The sequence below is a fragment of the Procambarus clarkii genome, chromosome 11 (assembly GCF_040958095.1).
Source record: "Procambarus clarkii isolate CNS0578487 chromosome 11, FALCON_Pclarkii_2.0, whole genome shotgun sequence".
Taxonomy (NCBI): domain Eukaryota; kingdom Metazoa; phylum Arthropoda; class Malacostraca; order Decapoda; family Cambaridae; genus Procambarus; species Procambarus clarkii.
The window spans coordinates 22,988,811-23,014,132 of NC_091160.1; the positions used below are offsets into that span (position 1 = coordinate 22,988,811).

A 25,322-nucleotide genomic window follows, 5' to 3' on the forward strand; every position below is an offset into this window, starting at 1 on the left:
AATGGTGCTCTAGGTACAGATTGATTTGGTTTACCAACAATTTGACAGGGTATACAGTTATGACAATATCTGACCACGTCTTTCTTTAACTTTGGCCAGAAAAAATATTTACTTATCTTATGGTACATATTAGTGATACCTTGATGACCTCCCATGGGGTCATGTGCAGCCTGCAGGACCTGCCTACGATAATCATTGGGGACAACGAGTTGGGTTCTAATCTCACAATCCTCTGAAGAGGGAGTTCCCTTGGGTCTCCACCTTCTCATCAGAAGTCGATCCTTGAAGAAGAAACCCGTCCCTTCCTCCAATGCATCAATATTATCAGGAGCCTCAGAAATACACTTACTTAAACTAGGATCAGTAGTCTGTACAACACTTAAGGGCAATGACTCAGACTCAGCAGCGAGCGGGCAAGAACCTAGTAGCTTGATCTCTTTTCCCGATTGATCAGAATAAAATGGAGTCATAGCTACTTCGGCCTCACTCTCGACAACTGGCGCACTGGAGACAAGCGGGCAAGGTACAGATAGTTCAGCCTCCTCACCTTCACTTTCCTTGTGATTTAGGTTCGGCGGGGCTTCTACTACGGCCTCACTCTCATCATCCAGTCGAGTCATAAAAGAATCCTCAAGATCCACCTCCCACTCCTTTACTGAAGGGGTCCTGGTCTTGGGATCAGCAACCTCAGTGAAGACAGGATTACTCTCACCTGTTTTTCCCATTGATCTAGTAACAACACAAGCAGGGTAAATAATATCATCATCTGCTTCCGGTTGAGCTAATACATTATGGGGTTTAGTTAACATGATGGGACACTTGGGCCCTACAACCATTTGGTTGCCAAAATCATTACCTAGAATAATGTCTACCCCAGGAATGGGCAGTTGTTTACTTACACCAACATTACACCATCCTGAAGTATATTTAGAATCAAGGTTAACTTGCAATAAGGACACTGGTTGCACAGTACCGGCAATACCTTGGAGAAGCACAACTTCACCCAGATCTCGGGTGTCAACATCATCAAGTACCTTCTGGGTAATAAGAGACTGTGAAGCTCCAGTATCACGGAGTAATTGAACAGTCTTATGTCTACCATTAGTACATAATAAGGTACCTGTGGACATATAGGGTTTAAATTCAGCCATCCAATTGGGACTGACTGTAATACATGAAGAATTAATAGGTTGCACTCCTTTACTCATAATAAGACCAGTTGGTCGGAGTTCAGGATGCAAACTAAAACATGAAGAAATCACATGCCCCCTTCTCTTACAATGGGTACAATGTTTGACAGTGGACACACTGGTATAACCAACTGCCGGTTTAGAATTAGCATTACTAGGCTTAGATGATCCTGGCAATGGAGTAACCATCTTAGGGTTAGTAAGAGAAGAGTTCACGGGAGTAACTGTCGCACCAGGAGGAGACTTATACTGATAAGGAGTACGGTGAGCATTGAAATTTACTCTACGACTAGACTTAGGTGAAGTGGCCATAAACGGGGCCTTAGTCAGCAACTCATGCTCATCCGCGAGCTTTGACAGCTCATCAATATCGGTTACATTCTTTTGTTCTGCCATAAAAGTAGACAACTGGTCTGGAAGACAGGACAATACTTCTTCCATTATGAGAAGATTCTTTAGAGCATCAAAATCAGTGACTGCAAGTGACTTTAACCATCTGTTGCAAAAATTCGTCTTCTGACGAGTAAAATCGGCTATTGTCTGATCCTTGATTCTCCTTAGGTTCCTGAACTTTTGCCTGTGTGCCTCTGGATTTAGCTGATATGCATTTAGGATGCTTTTCTTTACAAAGTCATAATCAAAACTATGAGCGTCAGGGAGGGATGTGAAAACCTCCTGACTACACCCCTTGAATTGAGACTGCATAATGGCTACCCACTGATCCCTTGGCTAGTTCATACTGATGGCAATTTTATTAAAATGTGCAAAGAAAACCTCAGGATCTTCCTCATTGAACTTGGGCAACTCTATATACTTATTCATCCTGATGGGATTATTATCACTATTTGTTGAAACATTACTAGTATTTCCATGCCCAGCTGCCATACGCTGTGATTCAAGCCTGAAGTTAGTGTCAGCCATTTGTTGTTGAATCTCTAATTGTTGCTTCTTTGTGGCTTCAAGTTGCAACTCAATTAAACCTCTCTGGTTTTGTGCCGCAATTTCTAAACGCCTAGTCTCCAGCTCCCTTTGCTGAGCTTCAGCCTCTAATATTTTCTGTTCTTTTTGAGCTTCAAGCTCTAATTGGCGAGCTTCTAACTCAAGACGCTTTAACGTCATCTGATCACTCGACTCCTCTCTTAACTCCTCTAGAATTTCTTCATCTAAATCCCCATTCTCAACAAAATGCGTCACAATGACTTTCAATATTTGGGCTTTAACCATTCTATTGCTGGCGGTCAAATCCAAATGATTTGCCATTTGTATTAACTCAGTCTTTTTAAGGTTCTGAATCCCTTCAAAGTCTGGTTTAGCCACCAACGCTGCAACTTTCTCCTCCATCGTTACTAACACTTGGCACTTGATTCACAAAATTAATTAACACAATGGCACTGCACTACACTTCACTGTAAAATTGTCACCACACTGAAAATTCGCTTGGCCTCACTGCACAAACAAAATATATAGGATGACTTGCCTCAAAATCGTGAAACGTTGTTACTTGACACACAGGAAGGCTTGCTTGGCACATGGAATAGTTCTTAAGAAACACACAGAGACACTTGACACACTGGTACCTAGGAAGGCAAGGTTAGATTAGCATAGTTAAGTTAAAAATGGGACAATATTTCCCGGCACAGGCCCCCATAACTCTTTGTTACCTATCGTACGTTACGGCTCGTGATCCTACAGCAGCCAAACTTTAATAAGTCTAGGGATACGACACAACTGCTGTTCTCAATAGCGAATCACCAGTATAACCCCTTAATGGGTAATGAGCATAAAATAGAATCTTCATAGGACTGAAGAATAAAGACTAAGTATATATATATAATTTATATTAAATAAATCTCAAAGGCAAACAGATGATTATATGGTCACAATATATATCACATTAAAAATATCACTGTAACTTCCAGACATTAAATCAATACTAAGAATAATTATATGGCTAGAACAAAAGAATGACTTAACTCCAAGATGATATCTCCCTGGTTTCTGCTCAGCTACTGAACTACAATATGCGAGTCAAAAAACACATTGCCTTGCCCCGCGAATAAATTGCCAAAGTTACAATATTTATTATTTCAACAATGGAGCACTACATTGTGACAAGAGTAATCTTAAACTAACTTAATGAATAATTAGTACATATTGATATAGACAACAAAAGTACGTGTTTCTTTACATAGTAATTAAAATATGCATACAGAATAGCATAATGGCATGCACACCCCAGCAACGGACGATCCCACGACAATTTGCCAGATACAGTTCACTCAATTATTATTTCACTCTGTTACCCACTTATGATCACATATAAATCATTAGTTCCCGTGGGAAAACTGATCACACAAAGAAATAAACAATCATTCCCACGATACGCTGGGCCTAACGCCAACACTGTAACATGAATGTGCATTTGCATAGAACATAAGTATACAATATACATGCTTGTAATTTACATACAATTATAAATGTACATATTAATATATTCACTTACGTATCTTATAAGGGTACGTAACAGTAATCAGGCGGGTCAAAGGAGGAGCTAGGTCTGGGCCTAATGTAGCGCAGGCTACATAGCCAGGTCTTCCAACACAGTCCAACTCGGGGGCTTGGTCGCCCACCCCACGAGCCTGAGAAGTCATAAGAGGAACAGTATTCAGCGACTTGAAAACGAGAAGTAATACTTTCATTCACGAATGTGCTCCTGCACCCAGCCACTATTAGAGGTTAGGACGCCCAACAAGTGACATGTTGCCTGTCTTTCCGGTGCCCCCTAGGGGGGGGGGGATCTTGAGTATACGCCCCACAATCGCCACGTTAAGAACCGTCAATCCGTCGAGATCGGGTTCAGCGACGAAAGGAGGATTGACAATAAAAGCATCCCCTCACTCGAGACGTTGGGTACTACAGTTCTACGGGTGAGAGTATGCCTCCCCAAACGCCCAGGCATCAAAACAGAGGAAGTCCGAAAGAAGAATAATCAACACTTGCAAAATGTCGGAAGGAAATGACAATTAGAAAGGAGAAGAGGGGGGGGGGGAGAAAAATGAAACGAGGAAGAGTGTTCTGGCAAATTTGGTAAAAACCGCAGGAGCGTAAGGCTTCAAAAGGACAAAGGACTGACCCATGAAAGAAAGGGAGGAGTAGTAGTATGGTAGACCGATTCGACGAAGCTAGTTTTCTCCCTTAAAAGTTTAAAAATATATATATTGTTAGGCTCTGATGTATTCCCTTAGGTTTCATTAGTATGTTGATCTAGATTTTGTTTGATTTTGGTAAACCACAATTGGGAGAATTCCACCATATTGGATCCCTTAATTTTTGCTTTGGATAAGTTACAACATTTCAGGTGCTTTGAACGACTAATTAAATTTATGCCCTTTAAGTAGCAATTCAGTTTGTAATTAAGAATTTTAAAGTAAACTGCAGAAACCCTATTGCTCTTGCACGGCACCTATTTATACCCACTCTTAATAAAAGAGCAAGTTAATTTTTCAGTGCGCGACAATTTAATAGCATATCAAGTCTAAACTATTTCAGCCTTGGTTATGCTCTAACCTTTATGATGCCTTAATGCTATTCTCATACAATACTGAGTAGGCTCTAACAGGCTTGAGTACTGGTTAGAGGGAGTAGGCTCTAGCAATTATTGGTAATGTCATCTGCAGTTTATTCATTCTTACATTGTTAGCAGACAAATTAAAGCATATTTGAAGCCTTTCGCAGCCTAAATGGAATAAGGATTCCATCACTTACAGTAATATAGACTACCAGGTCAACGTTATAAAATTTCAAATAGGGGATATAAATTTGGGAAAATTATCAAATTTTAACAAATTAAAAATTTACCAACAGCAATTTTACTGTAACCGTGTAGACAGTTAGTACTTTAAATGGCTACATGTACATTGATAATCATATTACCAGAAAATTTTAACCATCACTGTGGCACAAACTGTTTCGCAATATCTTGCGACCTTCGTCTCCAATCTTTCAAGAACTTTTGCTTTATTATACAACGTTTTACATTTGCTTGTTAAAGCATTAAAATCTTCCCTTGCTGTAACTTGATGTACTGACCAGCCACAAATTGCTGTGCATTGATGCTCTGCTTCATTTACATTAATTATCCTGCCGGGAGTGTCAAGATTTAAAGCCGACTTCTTAATATAAAAGCTAAGGTTCAATGTTACAAAATCTGCACATTTTCCAGATGTTACCAAACTAATTTAACTTGGAAACTATGTTATAATTTAACCGAGAAACTAACTTTAAAACAAGTTTCTCAGAGCAGAACAGTTTAAAAACATGGCTTACCTGTAGACAACGTTGCCGACTGTGGAGCCTGATCTCGCCAAGGGAACGCCTGTCCACAACCTTTCCCACTCTGCCTTCGTCTTGTTTGCTCCGTGTTCGTCAAGATTAACACCCATACCATATGCAACCCCAATCACCATCACCATTAGTACTAGCACACTGAAAAAAAATATTACCTTTTGAAAGTTACAGCTCAAACTAATCTACGAACAAGTTATTCAGTTATTATGAATCCTATTAAACCCCTGTGTACTTTACAGGTTTTATATAAAAATATTAATTATTAATATTAATTATTATTTCAGGGCAACGCCCAAGTAGTTTGATGCTCCCTGGATACTAGTCTGGGAGATATTGAAAGGAAAATTAGGAATTGGTGCAGACTAACTTCTGCATTTTCAGCCACATACTACCAATTATAAATCACGTAATTGCTACACAGTTAAGGGTTTCGAATCTCTCTGGTATGGATACCATCACACAAATCTAACAAATCATAATGACATATTGCAGCCAAATTAGAGTGTAACAGATTTTGAATTATACCTACGTAGCCTCATCTCTGCTGTCAAAACTATATTGTTCCAAAAACTCGGGTCTCATTGAAGAGAAATTACAGACTTCCAACGACCTGAAAGCACCAGTATAAAAACACACGATTTGTTCAGATCCAAAGTATGTTTATGGGCAGCCCAAAACGTCCACCAGACTGCAACAGTGGTTGCCAGGATCATGTTAAGTTACCGTTACCTGTGGCAGATGGCTACCTGTCGCAGTCCTGATGGGATAACCACGCGTCTCCTCTGGTCCATACCGCTCAGGGTATTACTAAAATGTTCAACCTGTGGTTGGCTAGCCGCTCCCTGCCACTTCCTTTCCGGGCGTGCAAAACTGTGCTGATTCTTAAGAATCTTAGGCCAGAAATCCCCTCACACTATTACCCCATTACGATGTCTTCCACAATATTGCGGCTGTTTCATTAGATCGTAAACGGCCTACTTTCTCAAGCTATCAGGATCGACGGGAGGTAGAAGGCGTTCATTCCTGTGGACGGACGAGCAGAAAACCTGGCGATCCTAGATGCTCTTTTGGCTGAGGCCCGAGTGCTGATACATCCTATGCACCTCGACGTGGAGAATGCTTTCAACAGCGTCCTTCATGCGGCCATCGATCGGGCCATGGAACGCAAGGACATCACTAAGCCCCTAGGGATTATATTATGTCGGGCTATGATGGTGCCTCGACAGTCATAACCAGCCAGAAGGAGAAATCTAGGGTAATCACCGTGACTAGGGGAGACAAACGGTGAAAGCCCTTGTCCGTTTGTATTCTATTTGGTTATTGATGAGGCAATTACCAATGCGAAGAAACTGGGCTTGGAGATTCGTCTGGGGGAAGTAATAGGCGTCAGAACTAGCGTTTGCAGATCATCTGGTCATAGCGGCGGAGATGCCGGCCGGCCTTCAGGTATTGATAGAGGTTATACGTGATATGTTAAGTGGCACTGGCTTGAGGATCAACACGGGAAACTGCCGATCATTGACCCTACTGATTGATGGCAAACGCAAGAAATGGTATCTTGCTTCACAAACGAGGTTTCATGTCCAAGGCGCGGCCATGGACTATTAGTATCAATGATGAGTACAAGTGCCTTGATATTCTTGGTGACGGTAGCAGGGGCCTCTCCTATGGCTCATTGAGGAGGGTATTATCACGCAGCGCCCCCCCCCCCACCCTCAAACCTCATATTATACATGTTTATGCACCACCTCATTCCTAAACTGAACCACTGTCTTATTCTGGGCGTGGTGGTCAAAACTGAGCTAGCAAGAATCGACCAGAGGATGAGGCAAGCTATCCGTAGCTGGCTCCGTTCACTGCACAACAATACAATAATACACATGATAAGATACGCATTAGGGCGAGCCTTTAAGTGGGGACAACTGAAGAGAAGTCTGTGAGAGGAAACGCTGAAGTTGTAAAGTGCCAGAGCTTGACCCAACTGCGTGTCTTAAGTCAATGCTGAAACAACCCTCAACTAGCTAGGCTTTGAGTCCGGTCAGGAAGGGCGGCAGTGGCGGTGCTTCATTCTAGGTGGTGACATCTGGTGGCGTCTTTCTTGGGGTCTTCTTTTTTCTGTGTTTTTCATCTATCTATTTCTCCGTGTTATTTGACGTTTATTTTTATTCTCGGCGTTAACCTCGGGAAAGAGTTCGGCTGCCAGTATGGATTCATCGCACACCGAGAAGATTGCGTCGTTGTCAATTACATACTTCACAGTAGCTCCTAGATTAATCTACAAGAGTTCTTCATACCTCGTGTTATATATACGGCTGGTAAGCCGTCTGAATTCAGGAGATCCAAATGTATTTTTGTAACGTTAATAGAATTCAGTTACTGCTGGAGAATCAATCATCATGGTATCCTCCGAGTCAGGGGGTGGTGAGTGTGCTTTATTCTCACCAAAGGCAGTAGAGTCATCAGAAGAAAGGCGAAGGTCTGCAGGAGCAACTGATATTGGTGCCGCTGCAGGTGATGTAGTCGCCGGTATAACTGGAGTAATAGGTGGTTGGTCTGGAGTGGCAGTTTGCATTAGTAATGTAGGAGCTGTAGCAGGTTGCAGAAGGTGGGCATCAGCAGACAAATCTGGTAGTGCAGCTGGAGAGACGGTGATGTCAGAGGCCGAAGTAGTATCAGTAGCTGAAGACTTAGCGGTGGCAGTGGCTGAAGTTGTGAAGAGTTCCTCAGGAACATTAAATGTCGGTAGACCATAGCAGCGTATAGTATGTTTAGAATTTGTGCGAATTCCTTTCAGTTCGTGCCTACCATCACTTCAGCCAGGCGGACGAGTTTGAAGATGGTACTATGATCGATATTGGGGGACAACAACTGGTGTGGTGAAGGCTGGCTTGTTGATTGGCCAGAGAGGCTGTAGCTGTGGCGGCTGAGCCGATGATTGGTTGGCGGACTGGGAGCTAAGCTTCCCCCCCCCCCCCCAATTGGCTTGCAGGCTGTGCAGACGCTCCGCCCCTGCCCGAAAGCTCAGGGAAGTTGGCAGCTTGCACGTTGACATTTGATGGTGCACGGCGAATGGTGTTTGTCTGCCTTGCGTCGAACTTTTATCTGTATTTCAAGTCTTTGGGGGCACTCAGTGGCGATGGCAGTATGTTCGCCATCACAGAGAAGGCAGTGAAGATATTCGTTGGTGCAGTTTTTTATGTTTTTTTTTTTATTTTTATTTTTACATGCAAGCATGCAAGGTAAAGACAAATACAATAAAATATCACAAAACAAAAACAAACTTAGAAGCCACCGGCCAGAAGGACCGACAGCACAAGACAATAATTAGCAAAAATGGAGGAATGCATGAGAAACACAGCATACATCAAGACATTATATAACAATAACAATATCAAACAAGCTAATAATGTAAGCAAATAAACAAAACTTGAGAACAATATAGAACAAAACAAACAAGCACCGACCGGAAGGACCGACAACAAAACACAATGTATAAAATGAAACAAGACAATGCACACACAAAACAAATCATAAATATAAACAAAAGGAAAATTAAAAAGAACACAAGACAACATGGTAATACATGGAGAACACACACTGCAAAACACCGGCCCGTTCACAAACAAAGGGAGAGGCACGGGCACAGAAGACAGTAGGGAACAGGGAATCAGCGGACATACTTGCCCGGGAACAAGACCCGTGGGAATCGCACATTGAATGCCTCCCAACGTAACCACCCCCCAAGGGTCTCGTTCACCCACCGGGGACGCCATGTTATCCGGAACCCTAGCAACAAACACCCGTAAGCAGGGGACCCAAATGGTATCACTTCTGACGCGAGTAACTGCCACAATCCCCCACACCATGTGAACACCCCCACCATGAAATTCCCCCGGCTCGTCATTCAGCAGTAACTCGGCAATCGCCGACCAGTGACCCGGCGGCATCTCCGACGCCGGCAACACGTCCCCCAGGGCCCCAACACGTACCCTTACAGGAGGGGGCCAGACATATGGCACCACCACCGGGGCACCAGTGGCTACGGGCACACCACCAGACGACTGCAGGGAACCAGGGCGGCGCGCATCCTTCCGTAATGTCACAACCAGCCCACGTCCAGCACCAGCAACCACACCATCCCTGGGAGCCACCACCTCCCACTGCAGAGAGTCCCCAGGCGGAGAAGGAACGGAAGGCACCCCCGAGACCTGGGCACCAGCAGGCACATGAACCTCAGCCACCACCAACCGTGGAGACAGCGACACACCCTGTTCCACACCGTCAACTCCCAAGGACCCACAGTCACCGAATTCCCTAACATCGGCCCAGGCAGACGACGAACGCCTGGAACGCTTGGGCTCCGGCCGGAGATCGTCAGAGCCGGAAGCGGATCCAGAAACACGGGTCCCGCCAGCCGGACGAACCGACGCAGAACGGCAGCAGCCTCTACCACAGGGGGAACCGGCCCCACACACAGCAGGAGGCTCCGCAGCCACCCCAGCACCCAGCACATCCGGGACCCGAGGCGAGAGCACAGGGCCAGACGCAGCAGCCGAAGACGAGGGAGAAGACGGCGGCGCGTCACAATGATCACCAGGAAGGCCGTCAGAAGCAGCGGAGACAGCGACAGGAGCACGTAGACCATCCGATGGCACTGCATGACCCGGAGGAGAGAGTGCAACATCCGGAGGAACGTCCGGCGATGTAGGGGGAGCCGCATCCGCTAACTGAACGCTCACCTCTTCATCCCCAGAGACCTCCTCCAGAGGGAGCGGCAGGAAATCCTCTTCTCGGAACAAGATGACCGGAGCAACCGGATCCGCAGTGCATCCGGCAGCCTGATGCCTCAACATGCCACACCGGAAACAAGTACGGGGTTGCCGGGCATAATACACCCGCACGTAGTACCCTAAAAGTCGGACAGAGGATGGAATGTCCGACCTCAGGCGCATCCCGAGGGTACGAATGTTCATCTTCATTCCCGCATATTTTCCAGAAGATACCTTGTGCATCCTCACACTGACAACGGAGCCAAATCTCTGGAAGAAACGCCGGAGAAGGGACTCTGGGAATTCCATGGGGGGCCCCCATGGACGCTCACATACGTCACGGCACCACTCCGATCAGAAATGGCCACAGAACCAGTGCCATCCACCAACTTCAAGGTACGGCCCTCGTACCGCCGGAGAAATCCACGGTACGCCTCCTCACCCACAAACTTGATGATCACCCGGCGAGCAGTCACCAGCTCAACCCCGTAGACCTCCTCGACCGGGACATGTAGCACGTCACACATGACCTGCTCAACGAGAGGATACCCTGCACGGCAGGTAAACTCCAACCCTACGGAGTTTACCCTCTCAACAGCGGGAAGATTGCCGCTTATCGCAAAAGCGCCACGTCAACACCAGTCAGGGACAGCAGGAAGGGTAAGAGACACCCACACCCCCTGCTGGCGAAAAACGGCAAACTCCCCAAATTGCCGGAGCGGTCAGACGACATGTCTGCACCCTACGGAAGCTCAGGTGGGACTCCACGCCGGACTTTTATCTGTATTTCAAGTCTTCGTGGGCACTCAGCGGCAATGGCAGAATGTTCGCCATCACAGAGAAGGCAGTGAAGATATTCGTTGGTGCAGTTTTTGAAGTGGTGGTTCCCGGCGCACTTGCTGTACCGTTGGTCCCGAGACGTACAGTTCTTTGTGAAATGCTCGTAGCTATAGCACTTTTAGCATTGTCGAAGCCGGTAATAGTGTCCTTTGGTGATCATTTGGGATGTGCTAGCGATTCCAAAGGATTGGAAGCCGTTGGTAGTAGCAAAGGTAGCTTCCTCAAGCGATGTGAAGGCGACCTTCATGGTGGTGAGGTGGCTGTCATGTATATGAATGAACTTTACAGTGACAGCAGTCAAGGAAGAGTTCTGTTCGTTTATGCTGGTGACGACGTCGGTGGCAACTTTTTCAGCGAGTAGGGAGTTCACTCCCCGGACAGGCACCGTCCTGGCTGCGAGGTAGTGTCGTGGTGGGGTGAGAATCATGTGCACCTCCTCAGGAGCAGAGGGGGTGATGGTGTTTAACAGACCCTGTAATGCTGCGGCACTGCTGAACAGCAGTTGGGGTTCTCCGTCGTCAACGACTTCTAGTGGTGCAACAGGGATTTTAATGGTGATCAGGTCCAGGATATGACCTGTTAAGGGCCCGGTCCCCTCTGAATCGCCCCTTGATCCGGTGGATCATGGTACACATGCTTAGCACAGACAGGGTTGCACTTTGCTTAAGAGGCCTCCCGTCTTTCCGGTATAATGCACCGGCTAAGGGTTGGGTCTGACCACCTAGAGTAAAGCGCTCTGAATGCGCACGACACCCCGAATGCGTTCTTTTATACCGACTGGAAGAACGGTGGTCGGGGGGGGGGATGCCCGAATTTGCCTCTTCAATCCGGCTGCATAAGAACAAGCAATTCCATAGTCTAATGGAGTTGGCCGACCCAACAATCAGAGCAGCAGCCCTTCTACCAGCAATCCAAGTTAAATACGTCGGTGGATTGGCCCGGCCTTGATTGGGGGTGAGCCGGTAACAATAGATCAGAGTGCTCTGACCTGGCGAGAGTGTACCGCACGGCAGATGGTGCGGTACTGTGGTCCTCGTGCTTGGGGTGGATCTCGTCCAACACCCACCTTATGAGCGGTTGCAAGTTCACTCGCGCAGTCCAGGTGAGAGCTAACGCTTTAGCCACGCCGTCCAGTGCCGCCAGGGGATGCCCAGGTGCTAGTGTCATGTGCGACACGTGTAGAACAACTGGCACCCTTGAGCATATCTCACAAGCATGCCCGAGGACACACGGAGCACGGGTGGTACGTCATGATATCACCCGGTTCGTAACTGGTCGATTGAGACAGCGAGGGTACGAGGTGGTGAGGTAGGTGCGGATAGCCGATGGTGGGACCTTTTGCAAGCCTGACATCATTGCTTGCAAAAGGAACGAGGTCATGATTTTAGACACCCAGGTCTCGGCTGACGACTTTTCACTTCCCCGGCCACACCAGAGCAAATGTCACCGATATGGCACACCCGAGATCCTTCAATGGGTCGGGGAGTATCAATGCAGCTTCTGCCTCTTCAATCACTTTGAACTGGTGGTTTTGCATGGAGTGTACTCGTGTTCTTAAAAAGGTTGGGGCTGACTAATGGGGACTTCGAGATCTGTTCTGTCAAAGCCCCTAACCTGGACGTACTTCATCGTATGTGGTCTAAGAGCACGGGAAGGGGTTGATAATGATCACCCCAGAACAAGGGCATGGGTGGCTATACCCTTGTGCTCCGATACCCACAAAACTAGAATGAATGGACTCTGGCTAAGGAGCCGGACGTCATCTTGGGGAACCACTTTGTGGTTATTCTGGGGATGGTGGTGGCTTGACCGAACCCGTGAGAGGATAAGTTACGGCCGGAGGGACCCATGCGTGCATGGTCTCTTACACTCTCCAGGGACTTGACTGGTTCTAGTCATGCATGACTCCCGTGATATTTTGTTTTTCATGCGCACATGACATTTACGTTGATAGTCCCCTCACGAGAGGTTATTCAATCTATTTGGCATGCATACGCTCATTTTATGTTATATGTTATGTTCTATCCATGTATTTCTTTTGTCTTTTTTTTTGGGTTGTATTGACTTTACTACCATCGTAGGCCATACATAAGTATTAGTTTTTAGATGATTTTTAGGGTTACTGCTGAGGGGTCCAAGCGACCCATGACCTGTTCTAAAGCTAGAGCAACACCTTTAACCCCCCACCCCCCGAATTATGCAAGGGGAATTTAGGGAACAAGAAAAAACTAAGTACTACCTAATAAACTCCATGTAACCTACCTTACCGCCCTAAATATCAACCCATGTCTTTGCTATTTTAAACGGGCGGATTGTTGACCAGTTTGTAAAATTGCTGGTCCCCCCCCCCCCCCGACCAGTTTTTATTCATTTTTCAACAATTTATACTTTAATCTCAATTACTATAAAGTTTTAGACTAAGATCCCCCTTCCTCCACACCTTGCCCGAAACGCTATGCATATTAGTGGCTTTAGGTATTGTATGTATCTATCTGTAAATCCAACTATGTTTTGTAACTCATCTTCTATGTACTTTTACCTGAATAAAAATTTAAATTTAAATTTTAAATTATATCAATATTGGTGAAATATAAAATGCATTTGTTCAATGGAAGTGCCACTGGAGCTTTTGGTTTAAGGGGCAACTATAACACACTGCCGTATATACCCCGCCATTCCCATATGTCGGAAAACACGCTAAACGTCGAAAAATAAGGATTTCCTGTTGGCGGAAAATCAGCTGCACCTCATAGCAGGAACATTAGAGCAGGCGCTTTGCTACAGCCTGGCATCTGCCAGGGCGGCAAGATCCAAAACCTCAAAGAACCTACCAGAACAGACTCGTCACGACCACAGAACTCTTCTGCGCGCTCGTCACGGTAACTGACGTTAACTCCACCATAACTGGGGGTTGCAACCTTCCTGGACCTGGCGTTTGTTCGTGGTGAGACCCTAAGGCCAAGTCCTAGACCTGGCATACACACTGACCCCCCCCCCCCCCAGTGCTTTATGGATTCGCAGAGATTGGCACAAACACGAGACTGACTGTAGATAGTGAATCACAATGGCTCACTGTCTGCGGATGAACTACACTAGCACTACACTCAGACACTATTGACTGCATCACTACTTTCTTCATTGACACTGGAACACCTGCCACTAATATCAAACGTGCAACAGCAACAGCATCACATTCCTCATTGCCTCTGAAGACTACCTTTTTTGCCTTTTTTAGGGAACCTGCTTTTAGTAAACTCGCCCAAGCTTCTCTGACTCTGGTACTCGCTATTTAACAAAAATGTAAATGCTCTGTTCTGGTACCAAATGTCGACAGCTGTGTTCTTTCAGCACCTATCAATATCTATCTCAGAACATTATCACAGGAATGTCATTACTATAATGGAGATGTACCCGGTGCCTAATACTAAACACCAAGATCCAATGTTCCTCCCCTGCAGAAGCTCAAGAACTCTTGCATCAAGGTAATAAAATTTTCAACACCAGCACCACTCTTTACTTCATTAGTCCAGTTCACTATCTTTCTTTGCTACAATGCTTCAAATGTTACAAGTACGATCAGGAAACACGCAAATGCACAAGTCCACAAATTTGCTCCAAATGCTCTGCAGAAGGTCATTTTTATACTGTGCTCTGCCCACACCCTAAAATGAACCAATTGCCATGGTGCTCATTCAGTAGTTTATAAATCTTGCCGTCTGAGAAAAACTCAACGCTCTTCGTCCTAACCAACCTCGCACTCATGCGCACACATTCTTCCTTAACCTCCCAAAACCCATCCCATCACCAAACAGCATCAGCCAACTCCACGTGCTATGCTAGTGTCCTTAATGCTTCTCCTCGCCAGCAACATCACCACCCTACTACTGCACAACAAATTCGGTCCTCTCCATCTCTCTTCCCTCACCCGCCACCACCTTATTCTCCTCAGAACCTCCCATATGAAGGAATCACTGCCTGTGTACATGCTGCTTTCCTGGATGATGGTCGTGACTGTTGACTATCTTCCTATCTTTCTCACTCACAATTGTCTTCATAGTATCTCTGTCCCTCCTCTGCTCTTTCGCTCTGCTCCATTCTCACCTACAGCCCTCACTAGACAAAACACGATGATTTTAGCCGAGGAAAATGCTATAGTTTGCCCAGAACCTCCAACCAACCCAATCCTGACATACAGAAAACGGAACAATTGACCAGACTGCAGACCTTGTACTATTCCCTGTACCAGAAATTTGTCACCCACAGCGACCAGTTTTGTGATAGTTGGCAGGGCGCATTACACTAGGTCAGCCCCACTCATCCTGAACATACCCTGGAGAAGATGGAAGGCCTCTTAAGTAATTAGCATTGAAGGGTAAAGCACTTGCAAGCTCGAGCCACTGCACAAAATAAGATCGCAGGAAACTAATCAATACAGATCACAAGCCTGCCCACCGTCACTGCGACCCATCAACAGGTGGCAGTGTTCATTGTTTGTGATGTGTGTATGTACTAGCTGTACCCGGCCACGCGTTGCTGTGGCTCAGCAACGCGTGTGCGTTGCTGAGCCACATCAACCTACCCCTATCCCTTAGTCCTCCCCACCATTCCCCTTTCCCCCGTCCCCTCGTCCTCGCCACCAATCCCATTCCCCAATCCTATTGTCCTCCCCACCGTCTCCTCGTCCTCCCTACCATTTCCCCCTACCCTGTCCCCTCTTCCTCCACTCCTTCCCCCTCTCCCCCTTGCTCCCCCCCACTATTCTCCATTTCCCCATTCGCTCGTCCCTACCATCCCCAACTCCATTCCCTCGTCATCCGCAGCATTACCTCCCACCCGCGTCATCTCATTTACTCAACCATCCCACATTCCCTTCCCCTCGTCTTCCCCTCTACCCTGTCCGTTGCATTCCCAAATGATATGATTTGATTTTCTTATCAGTAAATTGGGAACATCAAATGATCTGATGTTCCCATCACTGAAAAATAATTAGTTAAAAAACAAAAACGAAATGAAAACCAATGAAAAAAACTATACACATGAACGGTATGGTAAGCAACACAGCTCAACTCAAATGCAATGTCACAATTAAATCGAAATGAAAATAAATCTAAATTTATGAAAATTCAATTTATCAATGCAATTCGAAACATTGAAATGGAATTGTAACATACCTAGTATTGCGAATGTTGCTCTTACGTGAAACAGATGGCACTGGAGAAAAAAAAAATATGGTTTTACGTGTCACAGGTGTGGCATCTATACTTGTATTCACGAAATGAACAGTACGGTAAACAACAGCTCAATTCCAGTGTAATGGTACACAAAATTAGATCAAAATTAAAATAAATCAAAACCTATGAAAATTCAAATTATCAATGCAATGACAGATCAGACAGATCACGATCACAGCTCACAGCAACCGTCGCGGTCGGACGTGCTCGCGTTGCTCCAGCTCTTCTCTCTCGCACCTAGTACTGCAGGGTGGATAAACAATTGGCAGCAGACTTGCGTCTCTAGATGGTCAGACCCCCCTCCTAACTTGGTATTTTATGTCTTAGAGAACCTTCGTTCACCATGCATCACAAGCACTTCAAGGTCAGGGGGTACACCCCTTGACGATCAAGCATTCACCAAGCCATCCCTCCTGAAGCTATTCAAGGATGTAGCTGAAGTAACACCTGACGACATCGAACAAGAAGGCACCAACTTCGTTTTTCGTTTCACCAACGAACAAGACAGACAAACTGTTGAAACGTGAACATCTATTTCGTTTAGATCACCACCTCAATCTCCACTTCCCACGCCAGTTGCTTCGTGCCTGGTCTGTCATTGTCAGTGAGCTCAGCTACTGGATCAAGGAACGGATTGATGAGGCACCTTAAACTGGAGAACTTGCAGAGAACATCGAAAAACGAGAACCCGGGCTTTATGGTACTTTAAACCTCTTTGTGCAACAGCCGCAACTTGAAGGTCACCTTCTGCACTGTGAATCAGGCTACCCAAGTTTTCACAGGTGGCTTCTTCTGCTATGGAGTCCACGTCCCGTCATTCCGAGTGAAGATGAAAGAATCTACAATATCACCCAATGCTTCCGATGCTATGACTACTCTCACCAATCCAACAAATGCTAGCAGACCATCCAGAAATGCAGCATTTGCGCGAAAGACCACAACTATTCGATCTGCACCTCCAAAAAACCATGCTGCCTGCTCTGCAACGGCGAACATATCGCAATCTCCCATCAATGTCCACGCAGACAAGAAGTCATAAAAAACTTGGAGACCCAGGAGAAATCCAAAACTTCCTCGACCTCTGCAGCAGGCACTGTCATGTTCACAGAAAATGGTACCATCCGTTTTCTATGTGCGGCGGCTGAGACGCCAGAGAGAGAGAGAGAGAGAGGAAGGTAAACAATAGAGCGTACAGGACGCCCGCCAAGCTTGGTAGCTACTAGTCATGTAATCATATTAAGTATTAAAGTCAGTAACCAAGTCATGACTTTACATCAACCCTACAACCAAGACTTCCTCAGTAACACACAAACACCACATTGGCGACGAGGATGAACTGTGAACGCAGGTATTTGTTCAGTTTCAAACAAGAGAGAAGCATGCTGCCTGGAGGAGGAAGAGAAGCTGTGAGCGCCATACCCGATGCTGTATGCTAACCGATGCTGTGTGCTAACCAATGCTGTGTGCTAACCAATGCTGTGTGCTAAACGATGCTGTGTGCTAAACGATGCTGTGTGCTACCCAAGCTGTGTGCTACCCAAGCTGTGCTGAAGAAACTGTGTACTGAGGAATCTGCCGACGTTGTGTACGAAACGACGCATTGATGTGTACAAAACCTGATGTTTTGGTTACGAAACGACGCTTCGTGCTACAAAATTCATCACACTGAACTGACTGCTGTAACAACTGCTGTACCAACTGCTGCTGTACCAACTGCTGTGCCAACTGCTGTGCTGCTGCTGTACCAACTGCTGTGCTGCTGCTGTGAGTAGGAACAACACATGTACACAAGGGCTAGGTAAGAAGTCAGTTGCTGCTATATTGTGCACTGTTGTGAACTTTTGCATTAAAATGCTTGTGTGCTTTGCAAAATTAAAGTAATTACAGTGAATTCTTGACTAACATATACAGTGCAGTAAGTGTTTAATATTCTGAGGAACATTTAAGTGATAAGTTACATTTATTCAGTAAAAAATGGCAAATATACCTCAGTTTCCTGCATTTGATCCTGACTGACCAGACAAACCTGTCACAGAGGTGGGTCAAATGGCTTAAAAAGTTTGAAAATTTGTTGATAGTTTCTGACATCAAAAGTGCTGAAAGAAAGCGTGCCTTTCTACTTCATTATGCAGGTGATAGAGTTTGTGACATCTTTGACACACTGAAAGACACTGGTGGTGCCAAAGATTATGACACTGCCAAAGCCAAACTAACAGCATTTCAAACCAAGGCAAAGTACTGCTATGGAAATTATGCATTTCAGGAGAGCAAAACAACTCTAATGAAACTGTGGATCAATACCACACACGTCTGCAGGGTTTAGCAGCCCATTGTGAGTTTGCTGATGTTGACAAAGAAATCAAACAGCAAATAATTGAATCATGCACATCTACACGTCTTCGTCGAAGAGCTCTAGAACTTGTTGATGATGACAGTTCTCTTACCAAGATACTGGATATGGCTCGTCGAATGGAAGATGCTGCACGTGATGCTCGTGTCATGGAGTGCAGTGCTAATAACGGTTCTGCCACTGTTACTAACAGTGATGAGGTACGTAAGGTTCGGGGAGGACACCGTGATCAAAGAAGATATCATGGCAAACCTAACAGTAAATTTAGCCAAGAACCACGTCACAACTGGGGTCAAGGAACAAGGCTCAAGCAGTCACAACGACCCACATCAGAGGGTGTCAACAATAAATGTTACAATTGTGGAGGAGACTACCCACACCAAGATAATGTTTGTCCTGCTCAAGGTAAGAAGTGCTATGAGTGTGGAAAACTAGGTCATTTTGGTGCTATGTGTCGTTCCGCACTAAAGAAACTACAGTTAGTGAATAAAAGCACTGTACGAGGATCAGGTCATAGGGGTCGAGGTGGTAAACACAATATTGCACCTCATATCCAGAATGTTAATAATGTACAAGACAACATTTCATTACAACCAGTCTCAGATGACAGTGAATGTGATTATACTTATGGAGTACAAGCAATCACAGAATGGAATGATCTTCCAAACAACCCAGAGACACGTGTATATATTGCTGGTATTTGTCTCAAAGTTCTCATTGACACTGGATCAAACATTGACACCATTGCTGAGTGCCACTATGAAAAATTTAGAAAACAGTTCCCAAAGCTAGAAAAATACAATGGTAAAGCCACTGCCTATGCTTCGAAGTTAGCCTTGCCAGTGATTGGAACTTTCACTGCAGAGATTAAGTCAAAGAATGCAATGCTCATTACTACATTCCATGTTGTTAGGAATGCAAAGGAGTCTTTACTCAGTTACAAGACTTCAACCAAACTGGGGCTACTTCAGCTTTCTAATGCTGTAGCAGTGGAATCTGCAAACAATGTTGATGGTATTGTTGCTGAATTTTCTGATCGATTTAAATCCATAGGTTGTTATACTGATAGCAAAGTACATCTGCATATCAACCCAGATGTAATTCCAGTTGCCCAACCACATCGCCGACAACCATTCCATACTCGCAAGAAAGTCGATGCTGAACTGGATAGGCTGATAGAACTAGATATCATTGAACCAGTAATAGGCCCAACACCATGGGTAAGCCCAATTGTCACTCCACCAAAGCCGAAGAATCCAGATGAGATACGCATTTGTGTGGACATGCGTGTTCCCAACAAGGCAATAATGCGTGAACGCCATCCTACACCCACTGTAGATGATATGATCTACCGCTTGAATGGTGCAACCGTATTCAGCAAGTTAGATTTAAACAAGGGCTATCATCAGCTTGAACTTGATGATGAGAGTCGCTTCATCACAACGTTTACGACACATCGAGGTCTGTATAGGTACAAGCGCCTGAGTTTTGGTATTAACAGTGCTGCCGAGGTATTCCAGCACACCATCAGCCAGGTATTACAAGATATACCTAATGCTGACAACATGTCTGATGACATCATTGTTTATGGCCGTACCCAAGCTGAACACGACAAAGCTCTTCGTGCAACATTGCAACGCTTACGAGAAAAGAATTTGACGCTAAGCCGAGCAAAGTGTGAGTTCAATCAACATAAAATTGAATTCTTTGGACATGTACTTAGTGACAAAGGTCCGTCTCCAGATCCTAAGAAAGTTGCAGATATCAAGAATGCTGCACCTCCTTCAACGTCCACTGAAGTACATAGTTTTCTGGGAATGGCACACTACTGTTCTCGCTTCATTCCAGATTTTGCTACCATTACAAAGCCTCTACGTGAGCTCCTGAAGAAAAATGCATCATGGTACTGGAGCGATATCGAGCAAAATGCATTTGATGCCGTGAAAGATGCACTAGTAGAGAATGCGACTGCTGCATACTTTGATCCATCAATGGACACTGAGTTAACGGTGGATGCTAGTCCTGTTGGATTAGGTGCTGTTTTAGCCCAACACAAACCTGGTCAACCAGATTCCAGAGTAGTAATTGCCTACGCCAGCCGTTCTCTCACAGATGTTGAGCAACGATACAGTCAGACAGAGAAGGAAGCTCTTGCTCTTGTATGGGGCTGTGAACACTTCAATGTGTATCTGCTTGGTGCACCCTTCACCACGATAGTCACTGACCACAAACCGTTGGAGACCATCTTCAATAATCCAAAGTCCAAACCACCAGCTCGAATTGAGAGATGGGCTCTTCGTCTGCAACCATACAACTTTACGGTGAAATACAAGCCGGGTGCAGGCAATCCCGCTGATTACATCAGTCGACATCCTGCCAACAGTTTCACCATCAAGCATCAGCAAGTTGCCGAGGAATATGTACACTCTGTAACCTGTGATGCAGTCCCTAAGGCTCTTACTCTTGATGAAATCCGTACTGCAACCCTAGAGGACCCAACTCTGCAAGCAACAGTGGATGCATTGACTAAGAAAAAGTTTCCACGCATCCCACCCTCAGGAGTTGACCAAGATGCATTCAAAGCACTTGAACGCATCCAGACAGAATTAAGTGTTACGCAACAACGCGACACTGTGCTGCGAGGTACTCGTATCGTGATTCCAGCTGTTCTCCAGCAACGTGCTCTGAAGCTTGCACATCAAGGACACCAAGGTCTTGTTAGGACGAAACAGCTGCTAAGAGAAAAGGTGTGGTTTCCTGGCATTGATCGTCAAGCAAAGGATATGCATGATGCCTGTGTCCCTTGCCAAGCTGCAGTGGATACTTCAAGACCAACACCTCTACAACCTTCACCACTACCTGCTGCACCATGGACGGAAGTATCGATGGACTTCTGCGGACCACTACCAACTGGAGAGTACTTGATGGTAGTCATTGATGATCACTCACGTTATCCAGAAGTAGAAATCATCAATTCCACATCTGCAAAGGCCGTCATCCCGAAACTTGACAAGATCTTTTCAAATTTTGGCATTCCTGAAGTTGTCAAGACGGACAATGGACCGCCATTCAATGGACAAGACTTTGTCAACTTTTCTGAGCATATTGGATTCAAACACCGCCGTGTGATGCCACTACATCCTCAAGCAAATGGAGAAGTTGAGAGATTCATGCAACCTCTCATGAAAGCGGTACGCTGTGCTCATGCCGAAGGACGATCCTGGAAACAAGCTATGTATGCTTTTGTCAGGAACTACCGTGCAACACCGCATGGAACACTGGGCAAATCACCTGGTGAACTTTTATTTGGACGTCCTATGAGAATCTCACTACCCGTCATGCCAGCCGAGGTAACGGATAAACGTCTCGCTCAGAAGGATGCAATAGCCAAGGGCAAAATGAAAATTGCTCATGATCAACGTGCAAAGGAACAGTTCATAAAGGTTGGTGACACTGTTCTCGTTAAAAAGAAAAAAGAGGGAAAGTTAGATATGCCGTATGATACAAAACCATATAAAGTGATTAGTGTAAAAGGAACTATGGTAACAGCTAGTAATAGAGATCATAGTATAACACGTAATATGGCTTATTTCAAAGTGATTCCAACTAGTGTAGAAAATGATGAAGTGCAAAGTCGTGCAAAAGAAAAAGAAAAAAATAGTTATAACCCGACAAACAATTCATCAAGGGATGTTATTGCATTTAAGGACTCTCGTCCTAAACGTCATGTTAAACGCCCTACACGATTTGATGATTAATTGTGTTCCTATGTAATGAAAAGTATTTACTTATTATGCTAAACTAAATTTAATATTGTTTGAATAATGCAGATATCTCATTCAATATTTTGTAACTTTGTATTACAGTTTCTTTCATGTTTGTTTAACATTGCATATGTATTTTTAACATTGAAATCCTTTGTGGAAAAGATTAAGTTGTTTAAATTCTTTGTGTGCTTAATTAATGTTAAATGTATGCAGTATCTCTTGATATGTTAATAACTTACTTTGTGTCAATAACTTTGCTTTGTGCTACAAGCATGGTAGACATCCTGTATTCATTCTTTTTAAAGAAAAGGAGGGATGTCATGTTCACAGAAAATGGTACCATCCGTTTTCTATGTGCGGCGGCTGAGACGCCAGAGAGAGAGAGAGAGAGAGAGGAAGGTAAACAATAGAGCATACAGGACGCCCGCCAAGCTTGGTAGCTACTAGTCATGTAATCATATTAAGTATTAAAGTCAGTAACCAAGTCATGACTTTACATCAACCCTACAACCAAGACTTCCTCAGTAACACACAAACACCACAGGCACCAGCTCCAAATCTACAACTACCACCTCAGCCTCTACATTCAACATCCAAGCAGCCACCTTCCCGTAGCTTCAGGGAGGAGGAACTATCGCCACTGCACACCATCCTGGTATTGTCTCTACTAGCCAATGGGGACCTAGTTCCCAGTCACCCAGCCACTCATCGCGCCAGACACCGCCGCCTCCATCTCAACCCGCCCAACCAAAGACAAAGCTGATTGGGCAGAGCACAGTAAAAGCTTTGATATCAACAGCCAGAATGACTGCTGGAAATAACCCGAGAATTTGTAAAGCTTTTGAAAATTCTTTACAAGGCGAATGGTCTCCCTACCTTCATTATTCCTGAAGAAGTCTTCAACGCTCCAGGTTCAACAACAACTGACCCTGTAGAGGATGCCGACTCTACATCCGACGACGACGATTCCGCCACTGCAATGCAGACTTCAGATCCTGTTCGGGTACCCACAGCTCACAAGACTGCCTCCTGTGACCCCCACTTCTGCAACAGTTCCAGTTACTAGCCATGACATCACTGAACGCGACCACGCTTTCAGACATACTGTCGGCTCCTGCTACACACGTTTCTCCAGCTGCTGCTGTCCCTTCACCCGTCTCTGTGACGAATTCCGCTGCAATCGACCCTTGGTGTGACTATAGAGGGTACCTACTATGCAGCCCCTTCTGCTGCAGTACCTACCACTGCTACTCAACCTCCAAGAACTCAACCCCAGCGTGTCAACACCCCTGCTCTTCACTCATCTGATGAATCAAATGAAGACGTGTCTGTTGGAACACCATCACCCCCAAGGAAAGATCACCTCCAAGCATCAACATGAAACGTGACCACCAAGACCGACAAGCCCAAAAAGAAGACCAACGATCAAAGTTTGGTGAAATCAACAAGGAAGAACACTACTAACGAACTGACTTAACATCAACATCTGACATCAAACCTCCACTGCCAGCTGCTTGCGTTCCCGGCCTGTGTGTGTACTGCAAATAACACCCTACTCTATTCAACTTCCATCTGATCAAGTTCAAATCCGCGGTGGTTGGGCCAACGATCTTTCATCTCCCCTCTTCACCTCATCCCCGGATCCTTGCTCAAGATTTCCGAGCCTCGCCCCGTTCTTCCATCCCCTGCTTGCCAGCTCTATGGACGTTTTCAAGTTTCAATGCAATCGGAAACATTGAAATGGAATTGTAACATTAAGTATTGCGAATGTTGCTCTTACATGCAACAGATTTTTTTTAAAGCGTGTTTTTACCCGTCACAGATGTGGCATCTATATAGTAGGTATATAAAGACACGCATATAATGAAATGGAACGTTGTGTGTCATGGTCGCAGAGATATAACCTCCATATACATATTTTAAGGTAGTAACCTTCAGCATCACTGGAACACAGCCTGGCCACATACCACGCAAGGTTCTAGGGGAGTAAAAAAGCTAGCAACAAATATTCCAGTTTACTGGCATTAAGAACCTTCCACAACATTAATACTACAACACTACTAATATAACACTAATACTATATCCAACTTAACAACTGGGCATGATACATCAAATAGGTCTGCAAACTGCATCAAACAACACTAGCCGACACCAGGAACTTTGCCAAGCGCAGTGGACCACTAGTGCCTATATGCTGCTAATACCAACAAGGATGGTGGGGTGTCAACCAATAACACACGAGGTAAGAAGAATAATATCACATACAGCACCTTGGCATTTCACAAGTTCCTCAAAATATATCACCTCACTAAGACACGTAAAAATCACCTACCATCTGGTATACATAATGGACAACAGTAGAAAATGATCCATATACCTGGTTGATGGGGTTCTGGGAGTTGTTCTACTCCAAGCCCAGTCCGAGGCCAGGCTTGACTTGTGAGAGTTTGGTCCACTAGGCTGTTGCTTGGAGCGGCCCGCAGGCCCACATACCCACCACAGCCCTGTTGGTCCGGCACTCCTTGGAGGAATAAATCTAGTTTCCTCTTGAAGATGTCCACGGTTGTTCCGGCAATATTTCTTATGCTCGCTGGGAGGGTGTTTAACAACCGTGGGCCTCTGATGTTTATACAGTGTTCTCTGATTGTGCCTATGGCACCTCTGCTCTTCACTGGTTCTATTCTGCATTTTCTTCCATATCGTTCACTCCAGTACGTTGTTATTTTACTGTGTAGATTTGGTACTTGGCTCTCCAGTATCTTCCATGTGTATATTATTTGATATCTCTCTCGTCTTCTCTTTAGCGAGTACATTTGGAGAGCTTTGAG

General features: G+C 45.2%; 1 protein-coding gene across 2 annotated transcripts in view; it reads right to left on the reverse strand.

The window, feature by feature from the left end:
- LOC123758387 (uncharacterized) overlaps positions 1–25,322 on the reverse strand; it is an 85,847-nt gene that overhangs the window by 18,335 nt on the left and 42,190 nt on the right. The window contains exons 2-3 of one of the 2 annotated variants that reach the window (XM_069322442.1): positions 5,517–5,675; positions 4,897–5,330 (exon numbers count right to left, since the gene is read on the reverse strand). In XM_069322442.1, coding sequence (XP_069178543.1) covers positions 5,120–5,330; positions 5,517–5,675 — 370 coding nt within the window. In that variant the 3' untranslated portion in view covers positions 4,897–5,119. Of the gene's footprint in view, positions 1–4,896; positions 5,331–5,516; positions 5,676–25,322 lie in introns of those variants that run through there. The other variant, XM_069322441.1, reaches the window with a different exon arrangement.